The 14,866-nt window shown below is 51.0% G+C and overlaps 1 protein-coding gene across 4 annotated transcripts in view; it reads right to left on the bottom strand.

Annotated features, from left to right (window-relative positions):
• FAM120B (family with sequence similarity 120B) overlaps positions 1-13,475 on the bottom strand; it is a 23,323-nt gene extending 9,848 nt beyond the window's left edge. For 2 of the 4 annotated variants that reach the window (XR_001362676.1, XM_005857141.2), the window contains exons 1-5: positions 12,151-13,475; positions 10,558-10,738; positions 6,608-6,706; positions 5,135-5,307; positions 2,894-2,986 (exon numbers count right to left, since the gene is read on the bottom strand). Coding sequence is in view for 3 of the 4 variants with exons in the window: in XM_005857141.2 (XP_005857203.1) it covers positions 2,894-2,986; positions 5,135-5,307; positions 6,608-6,706; positions 10,558-10,738; positions 12,151-13,455 (1,851 nt within the window). In the remaining variant the exon portion in view is untranslated. Of the gene's footprint in view, positions 1-135; positions 2,768-2,893; positions 2,987-5,134; positions 5,308-6,607; positions 6,707-10,557; positions 10,739-12,150 lie in introns of those variants that run through there. The other 2 variants (XM_014542146.1, XM_005857142.2) reach the window with 2 other exon arrangements.
• Between the last annotated feature and the right edge of the window lie 1,391 nt (positions 13,476-14,866).

Below are 14,866 nucleotides of genomic sequence, written 5' to 3' on the forward strand. Positions count from 1 at the left end.
GCCCTGTGAGCGGCCCCTTCCCCCGCAAAGCTGAGCCCTCGGGCAAGCTCTGGGGTGCACTCTGCGCCAAGAGCCTCATGTAGGTACCGAGGGCTCCCTGTGATGGAAACGTGACCCTCGGTTGTTCTAACCATGAGTGTGATTACTGAAAATATCATTTTAAATAAATACTTATCACTGAGGATACAATGGCTTACAGGGTTGATGGGCTAACTTTTACAATTAAGACGACCTTTCCAACACAAAGTATGTTGTTGCTGGTGAGTCCCCCTGATGGGAAACGTCCTGACTGCCCTGAGACAGAGCTAACCTGCCACCGGGGGGACCTGCTGGGCGACAGCCTTCGCCTCCCTATGGCCTCTGTGGCACACAGGTCACCGCCACCCAGCAGGCGTCCACGGTTCTGGCCGTGTGCACGTCTGCTCAGCCGCCAAGGAACTCAAGTTCAGCAGCTGCCACCTGGACGTCACTGCCTGTCTGATTCAGTCACAAAACCAGGATAAGGCAGGAAATGTGACACTTTATCCCCTTCATAATCAAGGTTTCACTTCACTGACCGACATAAAAAACACTTGATCTTGGGAAATTCACCATAAGCTGGGATTACCGGGCAATCTAAGGTTGAGTAAAGGCGTCTGCTGTCCAGGACTGCTTTCCAAATTGTCCTAAAACCATGGCCTGCTGATGTCCTCTAGAGCCTGTCCAAGGTCAAGCTCCCTCCCTACTGAATAGGGAGATGGGCTCCGCAAGCCGGGTAACCCAGGGGCGGGGCGGGGCGGGGCAGGGCTACCTGTGCCCAGGTCCTCTGGCCTTAGCAGCTCTCCACAGGCAGGCTCCCATCAAGGGGGAGATGACACTAGTTTTTAAACTGGAAAGTTTGTTCTTGAGAAACAACAAACCTAAGTGACAGACAGTGTTTGCTCTTAGAGATCTTCAGTGAACATAAAGCCTCGGTGAGTCAACAGCAAGCGACCTGACCAGGCGGCACCCGTCAGCTCTGGCACAGGAGGCAGTGCTGGGCAGCCTTCAGAGCCGCCACCCTCCTCCCTGCAGCAGAGCCACAGCCCCCGCCACACGGTGTTCCCGCTGCAGGCTTCTCGCTGCCCCAGGAGTCCCAAGTGGGAAAGGGATGCACGACCTGGTCTCGGGCAGGTGTCAGGGCTGCAGGGAACGTGGGCCCAGCTCTGCCACCTCGGGACGGGAGGGGCAGCACCAGCACCTCCGATTCCTAGCATGGCTTTCCTTCGCCACTGTCCGAGCGGGGCCTAGCAGAGGCGGTGGGCACACTGGGCGTGGTAGACAGGCAGGGCACGGGTCTGGCCCTCGGCTGTCCTCTGGCTCTACACCGGCCACACCACCAGCAGCAGTGATGTGCTCACCCCAGAACCACCCGCATGTCCAGGGTGCTCTCCTGAGCTTCCCTATGTCTGCAGGCGAGGGTCCTGTGTGGTTAAAACCGGTGTGGTTATATATTTTCATTTTCCAGAATATCTTTTCCCTAGAAAAGTATTTCTCAGCCACATTTGCCTTGTTTTGTTTTTCTAATTACGATGTCAGGTTTTGGAAAATAAGCTCAGCTTTCCTCCTCGACAAGCCGCTCAGGAAGAGAACCACACCGAACGGCTGACGAGGGCTGAAACCAGTGGAGACGCGGGGCTGGTGGGAGCTGGCTGAGCAGGCCCGGCTCCAGCTGCTTATCAGACAGCAATCTCCTCATCGAAGCCACGTGGGGACTTTCACAGGCCACAGCGTTAAAGTCGGAGGCTCTGAGGTCACCTTTCTGGTCCGAAAGGCCTGGTCCGATGTTGCAGGTTCCACATGGAAGCGGCAGGGCCTCCGGGTGGCAGTGGCACCGCCGTCTAAGACGGCCCTCAGGGAAACTCCCCGAGCCTTGCTGGGCAGGCGCCGAGGACAGCGGGTGCGGGTCTGGCCCTCGTGTCCTGGGGCTACTCCTCAGCCTCCTGGGTCTGGCGGAGTTGTCTGCAGAGAGCTTGTCAGGAGCGTGTGTGAGGGCAGAGGCTGCCCACCTGCTTAGCTGCGTCTGTCTGTCCTCTTGATTCTTTCATTCTGAAAGGAGAACTTCCGTCTGGAAGGAGGCTGGAGTCAAAGCCAGTGGGGGGAGGTGGGGGGGGCGGGATGGTCTTGCTGCTTAAAAAGGGGGACCCCAGAAGCTACGTGTGCTCTCTAGTTAAGTCTGTTACTTTGATGACTTTCCCTCCTAACTCTGCAGATTCTACCCTAAATCCCATCTCCCTCCACGTGTCTCTCCTTGGGCTGCATGAGGCACGGGGAGCCCTTACAGAACAAGGAACACGCTCCGTGCTCTGGAGCTGTCGGCTGAGCACCACGGACAGCTGCAGCTGGTCCAGGAAAAGCCACGTCGGAGCACTGAGCACCCCTGAGAGGAGCCCGGGCCTGCTCAGCTCCTCCCTGTGCTGTGTCGGTGAGACCAGCGCCTCCTCACCTGTGGCTGGTTTTTCTTTCTTTAAATTGAACACCTTCCCTCACTCACAGCTTCCCTCAGCCTGCTGTCCAGGGCATTTTCCCAAACCGCCTTACTCCTGGGCACAGGGTCTTTCTCATGGAAAGGGAAGAGGCAAGAAGCTGGCTGGACATGAGGGCCCTGAATCCACTTCAACTCCGCCAATAACAGGGTGGTGGGAGGCGACCCAGTGTCAACAGACAAGGAAAGTCCCACTTGGCGTCAACGTCCCCTTCATTTCATGAGAAGTTGCGTTCAGCCTCCCACTCCACCTCAGTTCCCCACCTGTGAACAGAGCAGGAGAGGGCATGGTGCCTTGAGCTCTTTCTACTCTGCTTGGCTGTTTAACGTCGCTGGGTCCCAACCACAGACAGGTGTCCTCAGCACTGAGACAGTCACCTGTGCCAATACCTGTAAGTCTGCGAGATGCCCAGCTGACTTCCCTGGGAGGCACAGGGCCTGAGCGATGAAAGCATGCAGGTCCTCCAAGCACAGTGTGTCCACCTGCGAGGGAAGGAGAGCCAGCGTTAGCTCTTCCAGACACGGTTGCAAGGACTGGCTACAGGCACACGGTGTTCAGATCTCAAGCAGCAGAGGAGACGCAAGTGGAAGTGAGTAGGGCCTCTCTCCCACTGCCCAGGCCAAGCTGGACCGAGAGCCTGCAGACAGCACAGGGTCACATGGAGGATATGGCCTCACTGGGTGGCTAGGGCTGAGATGAGAACGCACCCTCAATAGCCCCAGGGGAAGCTTGTGTCTTCGAACCCCAATTTAAAGGAAATCAGGACCCCCAAAATATGAGTCCCCGCCAACCCTTCATGGAACGAAAGGTCTAGGAAGAGTGTGAGGGAGAAACAAGGAGGCAGAGATGTGGAGAAGAGCCAGGCAGGGAAGCAGGTAGGGGAGCCAAGAGCCACGATGGACGCAGACTCCATGGGCCTCCTACTCAAGGGAGGGGAAGGACTGGGACCAGCTGAATGACCCCCTCAGAGGGACCCGGGAGCCCCTCCAAACAGGATGTGCACCCTGTGGGAAGTCCCGGCGTGGGGAGACTGACGCTGCTAAGCTCTGAACATTCCGACCCACCCGTCACCTCTCTATTCCATTTTTACTGCAAAGTAGCTGTTGCCTTTGTATAAATAACAACTTGCTTATCTCAGGGGGAAAACACCGTCTACAAAGGAGTGGTTCTCATGACCAAGAAAAAAGGGCCCCCTCTGCAGACGCAGGTCCCAGCAGAGGAAGTAGTTTCAAAGCCACAACCCGCCCCTGCGTTTCACCTGGGCTTGTTGGCAGTGATGCCACCTCCTGCCCTGAGCTGCGTTTGAAGAAGGTGCTTTAAAAAGGGCCCCTGGGGCACTGTTCCTGCCCTGCTTTCTCACCGCCCACATCGGCCGCCAGTTACAAGCGGACACGTCTACACTGCAGAGCGTCCCAGGGAGAGCACTGGCTCTGCTAGTGGAGGGTTAAGCGCCCTTTCTGGGATGCACGGGCCCTCCCGGAGGCTCTTCCCAGACTAGTTTCTGTGCAGGTTTGTGCACTGAACAGAATGTACTTTTATCCCAAATCACACCCAAAAGCATCTAATGTCAGCACAGCTACATGGAAATGTGAGAATTCTACAAGTGCACCTCTTAGCAGACTGACCGAGGGCAATAACGGTCCTGTGACAGTCAGGACCCGCTATTCCAGGGACACCACCACGGGCACGGAGGCCGGGAAGCAGGGAGGTCCCTGAAATGCAACTCAGCTATTCGTGAAGTGAATTCAGATTGGAAACAGAATCACACAACTTCCCACTCCAGGCAACTAAAATGCATGGTTATGCCCAACAGACCCAAGATTAGAGCCAAAGACAGATGGCCTGGAGGGGAGGTGATGAGACAGTTCTGTGGCTGAAGACAGACCCTCTGCTCTTATGGTTGGGACAACGGAGACAGAAGTGAATGTAAAGTAGGACGGCTGGGGCAGGGAGGTGGGGCTGGGGATGGACACTGCTGTGTGTGCAGAAAACTACGAAAAAGGCCAATCTTTTCATTGGCTTTTGTAATTTTCCTATGTAAACTAAGTCTAAAATGAATGAGGAAGGAGCTGTCCAGCCTGCTGAAGGGTCTGACAGGGACCTGGGCTGTGCCTGTACCGGTGGCCTGGCCCCGCGCAGTGGGCTGAGGACTGATGGTGATGGGGACGGCGAGCGCAGCCTTCTCACAGGCGCTCTGACAGAGCACTCCCCATGTTTTCTGCCCTGGGATTGTCCCAGGAGCCGCGGAAGGAAGCTGTTATCTCGTTCTCGGCCTAGAGCGTGAAGGGACATGCTCGACTGGTTAGAGGAACGGCTGGCTGTGACTTGGGAAAGCTGAAGCGGCACAGAGCTGGGCCCTCCCCGCACCCCGTGCCCAGGAACAGGAAGGGCCACCCAGCAGTCACACAACAGAAGGGGTCTCCGCGTCCTCAAGCTTTGGACGCAGAACCAAAGGGCAGGCAGGGCTTCCCAAGCCCGTTCCTTGCGTGCACTCGAGTCTGAAGGCAGGCCCGGCAGAGAGCCAGTGCTCAAGGACCAGCACTGGACAGAGGGATGCAGCCACCGCCTGGCTGCACCCAGAGTGCTGCCTCTCACATGAGACGGAGGCCACAACAAGGAGCCCAGGTTACCTGCACAAACAGGTAGGTGAGGAGGCAGCACAGCCCTTGAAAGGGGCTCTCCACAGCCTGCAGCTCTTCCCTCGAGGAGGAGAGGTCGAAACAGGCGAGGAGCACCTCCACGCGCCGTGCTTGGGTTTCGGGCTCATGGTTCAGCCACAGCAGTTTCAAGCTAGGCGTTCCCCCTGCATAAAAAGTCCACGGAGTCCGTTTACATCAGTCTCTGCACCAGCGAGTTACAACATGCTTCCTCTACAGTGGTTCTCAACCTTCCTAAGGCCGCGACCCTTTAATACAGTTCCTCGTGTTGTGGTGACCCCCAATTTCGTTGTTACAAATGGAACATAATTGAAGCATAGTGATTAATCACAAAAACAATATGTAATTATATACGTGTTTTCCGATGGTCTTAGGCGACCCCTGTGAAAGGGTCGTTCAACCACCAAAGGGGTCGTGACCCACAGGTTGAGAACCGCTGCTCTAGAAAGACGGTACCAGAGCAAAGGATACGAGCCTCTCCCTCCTGACACCCGGGGCTTTAAAGCTTAGAGGGACCAGAGGCAATGTCAGCAGAGTCCTGGTCTGAAGGCAGCGCACACGCATTTCCCGGACACACTGCGCTTCCGTGTTCCGAGGGCATGGCTCTTCCTCCCTGCGAGGTGCCCGTGGGGTCAGGAACGCTTTCTGGAGTCTGTTCCCAAGCGCTGCCCTCAGGAGCGCTGGGCTGAGACACCAGCTCACCTGGTCCCTTTCTCCACCCCGCCCGACAGCCTCCAAACTCCAGGGAGCAACAGGACCAGCTGCAGAGCTGACACTGCCCGGCCGTTCTGCTGGCTGTGGAGCCACGATGAGCATGGCTCCCCTGGGCCCCACGCTTTGGGAAATAAATCCCTAACGCGTAACTTTAGTGCTTCATTTCTGTCTGTTACGCATGCATTTCCATTATTAACGTCAGAGAAAGACGCCCCTTGCTCGTTAACGTGGATCACAACAACGGCATGAGGAAGGCACAGCAGACAGAGGCGCTGCAACTTGTAGGAAGCGAGGATTCGCTTCAGCTCATCGTAGGCGACGTGCTTTTCCTTCCCTCTCGTTATATGTTTGAAGATACCTCTCGTGGAAAAGAAACTTATTTTCCAGTTAAAATAACTTTCCATGCATTTAAACATGCTCTCCGCAGTGGGAAGAAGAGCAGATTTGTGCAGAGTATCAGGAACCCAACCCTGTAGGCTCAGTGGGTCGGGCTGGGGTCCGGCGGTGATGGGCTCTGTCTGAAACCCTGAGTGGAGCCCAGCAGCAGGCTGGCCACGCAGGTCCCTGTGCCGCCCTCCCTCTGCCGTGAGCAACAGAGGCCCTCCTCCGGGCCCACTGAACTGGCAACTAGTGCATGTGCAGTTCTGGAAAATGCATCTCCAGGCGAATCCGTGACTGCACTCTACTGCACGGGGAACAATCAGTGACCTGCTTGACCGAGGCCGTCTGTACCTGGGAGGCTCATCTGCAGAGGCCTGACGAGGTCCGGGTGTGTCAGCGGGTTCCCAGAGTACACAAACCACTCCTGGACGGGAGGGCAGCTGGCGCCATCTGAGTAAAGACAGTGGATCAGTAGATACGTGAGGTCCAAGCGTCCCCAAACCCAGCTCTGCCAGGGACCCTTCCAAGCAGAGGTAGTGCTTCCTCCTGTCTGGAGCCTGCTGCCCCCCGAGCTCCCCAGCCTCAGACACTCCCCTCCCGTCCTCAGGCGGAGGCAGGTAAAGAGCACCAGGCCCCTCTGCGGGTTCTTCTGTGTCACAGGAACAGGTCAGGTGGCTACAAAGACCCTCAGGGTGCCTCCTGCCACGAGAGGTGAGGGCAGAGGCTGCGCTCACCAGGATAGCTTGGCAGTGGGCGGACTGTCCTCACCTACCCAGAACATCCAGACGGCACCATTTCCACTTTTAACCGGATCACCCTCCTCAGAAAAGCTCCAGCTCCACGCCTCCAAAACCCCGAGCCAGACGCAAAGTGTTACCTGAGATCTTCAATTAACTATAAACCAATTTTCCTAGAAAACCCTGGAGTTTGGCCATTCTCTGGGGCACCACTTCATTTCAGAGGTTTTGATCTGTCATCACTTTGAAATTATAGCAGACATGTTTGCAAATAATTTGGTTTGTCTGAATTAAGATGAAGTCATCTTAATGCCTATATACCAAGAAAAAGAGAAGAGGAAACAGCCCAGAAGTCCTAAAAGAAAAGGCTGCCCCTCCCCCTGGCACTCGACTGGCTGGGTTCTGAGGTCCATGAGCGAAGGGAGGCCTCTCGGAAAAGCTCTGCGGTTCTCATCTCCCTCCCACTTGGCCATCGCATGGAGATGGGAGGAGGCCCAAACCTGCTCCTGTCACCCCGACACATGAGGCCGCTCTGTCACATCCACGTGCAGCCAAGACATGTCTCCCTGGGAGCAGCATGGGTGACTGTGCACACTCCACCTCTCCCCACAGAAACCTGCCAGGTCACGTGCCCCTCCCCCAGCCCAGCACCGACTCCCTCCCGATCTGGGTCTGGGGGCAAATGTGGGGCATATGGGGCAAAAGAGAGCAAGAAGCAATGTGGACTTCAACCTCTCAATTTTGGGGATTGTCAAGTTTGTAACAATCTTCTAGGTTTTTTAAAAATATATTTGTCCTACGAAGTATCACCTCATACCTGTCAGAATGGCTACCATCAATAAATCAACAAACAACAAGTGCTGGTGAGAAAAGGGAACCCTCGTGCACTGCTGGTGGGAAGGCAGACTGGTACAGCCACTGTGGAAAACAGTATGGACTTACATCAAAATTAAAAAATGGATCTTCTGGCCCTAACCAGTTTGGCTCAGTGGATAGAGCGTAGGCCTGCGGACTAAAGGGTCCCAGGTTGGATTCCGGTCCAGGGCATGTACCTTGGTTGCGGGCACATCCCCAGTAGGGGGTGTGCAGGAGGCAGCTGATCGATGTTTCTCTCTCATTGATGCTTCTAACTCTCTATCCCTCTCCCTTCCTCTCTGTAGAAAATCAATAAAATATATTTTAAAAAATGGATCTTTTGTATGACCAAGTGATCCCACTTCTGGAACTATATCCTAAGAAACCCGAAACACCAATCAGAAAGAATATATGCATCCCTATGTTCATAGCAGCATTATTTACAGTAGCCAAGATCTGGAAACAGCCCAAGTGCCTATCATTAGATGAGTGGATAAAAAAGCTGTGGTACATTTATACCATGAAATACTACGCAGCTGTAAAAAAGGACCTCTTACCCTTAGAGACAGCATGGAGGGACCTGGAGAGTACTATGCTAAGCGAAACAAGCCAGTCAGAGAAAGACAAGTATCACATGATCTCACTTATAAGTGGATTCTAAAGAAAACAACAAAAAAAACCTGACAAACAAAATAGGTCCAGAGGTATGGATGCCTAGAACAGAATAACAGATCTCGGAGGGAGGGTTTGAGGGGGGGGGACAGGAAGAGATTAACCACAGAACATATCTGTATAACCCCAGGACACAGACAACAGCATGGGAAAGGCCTGGGGTGGGGCGGGGCAAAAGGGAGAAAATGGGAGACACCTGTAATACTGTCCACAATAAAATTAAAAACATATGCATATGTATATGTCCTTGTAGTTCTGCAATGTTTTTATACTGCTGTTTAATCTACAATGTGTGTGTGCTCATGGTCCTTAAAAAAACAGAGTAACTTTCCATTCTTTTTTATGTATTATTTTTAAAGTTACCTTTTAGGTCAGTATCTAGGATTTCAATGAGTGAATGGCCTGCAGGCACTTTGCAAAGGTGCCACGCCTGCTGGACACTATGTACACAGGGCTGAGTGCCCATAAGACTGGCAGCCCTGCCCAGCCCACTGGGCGAAGTGAGGAGGATGCCCAGCAACAGGACAGCTAATCCCGTCAGAGGCTGCTGCTCGCCTGGGCTCCGCGCCAACATCGTGAGCCACCGCGATGCAGAGGGGCAGCTTCTCCTACCTCCTCAGTGACGTCGCTAAGATGATCAGTGGGGAGACTAAAGCTCAGAGACAGCGTCAGAATCCGGAAAGAATGGCAGGCCAGGGAGGGCTAAGGGTGAGTGATTGCAGGTTCTTCCCACATTTGGCCACAGCGCTGTCTAGCCACCCAAACACCATGTATTCAACTATAACATACTAGTACATGCAATTTTAGTAAGTGGACCCAGGCAGTTCAAACCCCCATTTTTCAAGGAATCTGAGGATGCAGGTCAAATGTAGTTGTAGGTGAATTTCTGACTCAGTGTGGGGTTGACACCCCTAACTGACCCTTGCATTGTTTTGTTCAAGGGCCAACTGTACTCTAAAAATAATTTGAGGCAAACGTTATTCTATAATGTAAATTCTTTTCATGATGAAAATCTTTTTAAATCATCAATGTGTAATCATTCATGTTCAGAAAGACCCATATAAGAAAACAAATTAAACAATATTTGTCCCCAAAGCATATTACATAGGTTCTTTTTTGTTCCTGTTTTTAAATCAGCTTCTTTCTCATCACCTCATGTCAGACAGGACGGTGCAGTCGGCCTCTCTCAGGTGACTGAGGTGACAGATACCACTGCATTAAGCACCACGCGTCTCTAGGAGACGTGCCCTTCTCCTCCCCTCACTCCCCAAAACCATTCCTCAGAGAGGGTTTGGGGCCTGATGGACTCCTAGTGCTGAAGGTATCCCAGGTTACTGCCCTGGCCACTCATGTCCTCTCCCTATACTCGCTGCTACTGCACAACGGACAGAAAGATGGGGAGACACATAAACTTATGACAAATATCCTAAAGGAAAATTGTTTATATTTTAAAATATGATGTACTAGGTTTTATATAATTATTTTATGAAAATCTCATTTTGAGGGACAGTAAGTAGACACTGTCTCCTAATAGTAAACAGCTACTCTCTGCGGAGGAAAGGGTTTTCACATTCGAAAAAACACAGTCCTCTAAGGCATAAATAGGTAACATTTCATAGAAACAATGCTCTTTTTTTTTTTTTTTTTTCAGAGAGGAAGGGAGATGGATAGAGAGTTAGAAACATCGATGAGAGAGAAACATCGATCAACTGCCTCCTGCACACCTCCTACTGGAGATGTGCCCACAACCAAGGTACATGCCCTTGACCGGCATCGAACCTGGGACCCTTCAGTCCGCAGGCCGACGCCCTATCCACTGAGCCGAACCGGTCAGGGCAACAATGCTCTTTTTTAATGACTGCGGGCAACTGCTGGCTGAGTGGACTCAGAGGCCTGTGGCCTCCACCTCACTTTAAGTGGATGTCGGTGGTATCCCATCACAGCCTCCACCAAGAACAAACCCTGTTTAATTGCATCTGTGTCTTCAGCGGCCAGTGTCAGAAACCGCCTGTGCCCTGCACGGTCACGAGGACTCACCATGGCCATCCGCCAGCAGGAGGGAGTAGACACGCTGCCGCACCGGGCGGTAGACGAAGGCCTGGCTGGGCAGGGCCTGGTCCAGGGCATCCTCCAAGGTGTTGCTGCACTCGATCTCCCCACTGGCCATGATGTTGTACACCAGGTAGCTCTCCGCCTGCACGTGCTGGGCTCTAGCAACCTGCTCAAAATTGAGACACAATGGAATTCTCCTTGCAAACACAAGGACGTTCAAACAGGAAAAGTCAGCACCTTTATGTCACACACCAGTGTTTTAAGGCACACAGCAAGGAATAACAGGAATGCTCAACCCTCTCCCACCTGCACCTGAGCTCCCAGCTGCCCACTTCACCAGCAACTCTCCCTTGTGGGCTCACCTCAGTGTCGCCCTCTCCATAAACAAACCTCTGCTCCCCTCCTCACGGGGCTCGACTCACACTGACCCTGTGTGATCTCCCCACTAAACTATAAACTCCTTGGGCTGAGATGCTGGTCACATTCATTCCTTTGCTCAGTAATCTGAAGGCAGGTGAAGAGATGGATGATTTAAATGATTCTACTTTCTTATCAAATAAGAACTAAACTCAGAAGGGCTATAAATCTACATACAAGTTGTATTTTCCTGTGAAGAACATTCTTATTACTGCAAGAAAAAATTCATCTACATTACTACCCAAAATTTAAGTCTAAATAGTCTATAGCTAATGGCACTTAAAATGTGGCAGCAGGATAACTTGGAATATCAAACCTTGGTGAATCCGATTGTCTCACTGTTTATACACACTAGTTATGTTGATTCATTAATGCAGACTTGAGTCTTAATCTCTTTATTCCTCACTTTCTTCATACATAAAATAGGTTTAATAAAAGTGGCAACCTATCTAAGCAATAAAACAAAATTAAAAAAAAAAAGTGGCAACCTCACGAAACTACTGAGGATTGAGGTAACACAGGAAACGCATCTGGCTGACACATCCTGTGTGCTCAGTGAGTGTCAACTGTTGTTATAAGGCTAGACAGACTACAAAAATGTCCATTTCATTGCTAAAATGTCTTTTTTTTTAAATTTATCTTTATTGTTCAAAGTATTACATATGCCCTCCTTTCCCCCACTTTAATCCCTTTCACCTCGTGCCAGCCCCCACAAAAATGTCTTTTAATCACAACAGAGGACAGGCTAGCAGCTTTAAGATTTAAAAAAAAAAAAGGTATTTTAAAGAGCTACGACTTGATACTCTAGCCAACTGAAGATCATAAGTGACCCATTTCCCTATGTACCTGCTTGAAGCACATCAGCTCCACTGAGGTCTGGCTCCACTTCCACCTCTTCTGGGAGCTTCTCTCTATCCCTTAACCCACAGGGATCTCTCTCCTTCAGAGGCCTCTTCTGGAACAGCCATGTGACAATGTCAAATGTGGTTTACAATGTGAGTTTTCAGGGCTTATGTCACACTTCCTAACTAAACTCCTGGGTCCTATTCTGCGTCCCCACAGCACCTTACCTACTGCAGGTGGTCACTATTCACTGACGAGTGCCTTGATGGATGCGTTTCCATCAGGCCGTCATAGATAAGGGTGGGCTTATCTACCTACCTTTAAGATTTCAGTGTCTGAAACCATGGTTACTTGTCGCTTGATTTCAGGCTCCATATTCATGGGGTCTTCCTCCTTGAATTCAGGGTCTGTACACATGGGAACTTCCTGCTTGGATTCAGGGTCTGTACACATGGGATCTTCCTGCTTAGACTCAGGGTCTGTACACATGGGACTTTCTTGCTTGGATTCAGGGTCTGTACACACAGGACTTTCTTGCTTGGATCCAGAATCTGTACTCTCAGGACTTTCTTGCTTGGATTCAGGGTCTGAACTCTCAGGACTTTCTTGCTTGGATTCAGGGTCTGAACTCACTGATACTATCTGCTTGTCCAAAGTTGTTATAGCTTTGGCTTTTGGGGGAATCCATGGAGATTTCTGTCCTGGTAAAAGATATGATGCCATCCCCTTATAAAAAAGAGCTTTGTTTGGTCCCAAAGGTAACATCTCTTCCAGCTTTTTCTCACCTTGATATAAGCGAAGGACTTTAGCTATGTGGTCTGCTACAGCTAAGATGACGTTGCCTCTCCTGTCACAGTTCTCTTTCACAGAGGTATAGAAGGACAAGCACTTGTACCGAAAGGTTTCAAACATGCCTTCCGGGACGACGTCGTTGCCCAGCAGGCAGGCCAGAAGGGGAAGGTCTGCCAGGCAGAGGCCCAGACTCGCACAGAGCTTCTCCCTACAGAGCATGACAGTGCTGAGGCTGTCCAGGCAGAGCTCACTGATGGAAAAGTAGGGACAGGAGTCATAAATTAAGTAGTCGGTGTCTTCTCCGAGGATCCCCAGACAGCTGTTCTGGAGGCCGTAGGAAGCCACCTCGTAGTCAGCCTCCTGTAAGGAGCACAGGGTTTCCTGACCCAGCGCCTTCAGAGCAAACCGCGTGAATACGGCCAGCCCCGAGGGGATGAAGAACATGCTCCTGCTGGGCTGCTCCCGGTGCGTCTTGATATAATGGAAAATCCTGGCAATCTCCCTGTTGTTCTTGAGTCTCCGTTTCACCCAAACATCTCTCTTCTCCTTCTCCACCATGCCATCAAAGAAGAATACCAACTTGATGCCCACGTCTGTAAAAGTTCTCACAAAATCTCGCAGGACAGAAAAGTACTCCTTCCACTGGCCGCCGCAAACCCATGACTCAGGGGTGTACCAGTACCTGAGACAGCACATGGCGTCCACCACGATGGTGGGCGTGCATCCGGGATGCTTGCTTTGGTGCTGCTCGGCCAGCTCTTTGAAATTCACTGCTGTACATACATGTGGGCAGCTGCTTGCCACAAACCCCTGCAAGCCTCTCACACCCATGACTGACCTCCCAGAAGGATCTGGAAAGGAAAGGAAACCAGTTATTATGGCACCTTACAAAGCCCACACAGACAATGGTGAATAGCCATTCTCTATCAGGAGCCTAAAGTTTTCCATAAAAACACGTGAGGAACTTTAGCTAAGTGTAAATTACTTGAGTTGGACTTTTCAAAGATAACATAGTGTAGCTTCTTTTTAAGATTTTAGCTAAGACTCTTATTCAAGAGATTTCTCAAATGGATTCAAAACAGGCTAACAGTTTTCAAAAAAGTAATATTTTCCATCTAGGAACCCAAATAGAAGTTAACTCTGAAATCCTAAAAACAAAAATGGCTATTTCTCAAAATAATTTTGCTGAGTGAAAGAAGCCAGATTTAAAAAAAAAAAAAAAAGTACACACTATGATTCCATTTGAATATAAATTTTTGGTTCATTGAGAGCTGAGCTCATTTGAAGTGGCAGAGAGCATCTGGGTCGGGGCAAGTTAGAGGGCGGGATTTACGAAGGGGACTTTTGGGGTGATGGTTCCATTCATTACCTTGATTGTGTGATGATATCATGGGTAAACACGTGTTACCTGTAAACTCAGCCTGTGCAGTTTCCTGTATGTCAACTACACCTCAATAAAGGGGCTGAAAAGAGAACTAGCTGACCCTGAACAACACTGCTGTCAGGGGCACTGCCCACCTGCAGTCAGAAATCCACATATAAGTTAAGTCAGCCTCCTCCAACCTCAAGTAAACAAATACAGTACAAAAAGTTCACTATGGCCCAGCCGACGTGGCTGTGGTTGAGCATTGGCCCAGGAGCCAGGAGGTCACAGTTCAACTCCTGGTCAAGGCACATGCCTGGGTTGTGGGCTCGGTCTCCTGTAGGCGGCGTGCAGGAGGCAGCCGATCTATGTTTCTCTCTCATCAATGTTTCTATCCCTCTCCCTTCCTCTCTCTAAAATCAATAAAAAAATATATTTTTTAAAAGTTCACTAAGGCAAATGTGTATAACATCTGAGATGGTGAATAACTCTGAATGGAAAATTGCCCTTTCTAAAATGTGAAAACATACGATGTAGTTAGTTCAAAGAGTTAGAATTCAAAATCTAAAACAACAACAAGCAGAGCATTGTGTCCTAAGTTGCCCTTCTATTAAAAAAGACGTAATATAAGGCATGACTTGAGGTCAGAAAAACTCCATGATGACATCTTTATCTTAACGGCCTGTTCTTTTCACTTTGGTTTTCTGTGAGTCATCAGGGCTTAGTGTCCTTTGATAAAACAAAACAAAAATCCTCATTATGCAAAAGCAGCACAAGGAGAGGCGAGCCCCTCCGGGGCTGAGGACTGAGCACAGCGGCCACCACTGGCTGCAGCCCATCCGCCGCGAGGGCTCCTCACAGGGCGCTGCTCCCACCACA

This window comes from Myotis brandtii, unplaced genomic scaffold (assembly GCF_000412655.1).
Source record: "Myotis brandtii unplaced genomic scaffold, ASM41265v1 scaffold1077, whole genome shotgun sequence".
Lineage (NCBI taxonomy): Eukaryota > Metazoa > Chordata > Mammalia > Chiroptera > Vespertilionidae > Myotis > Myotis brandtii.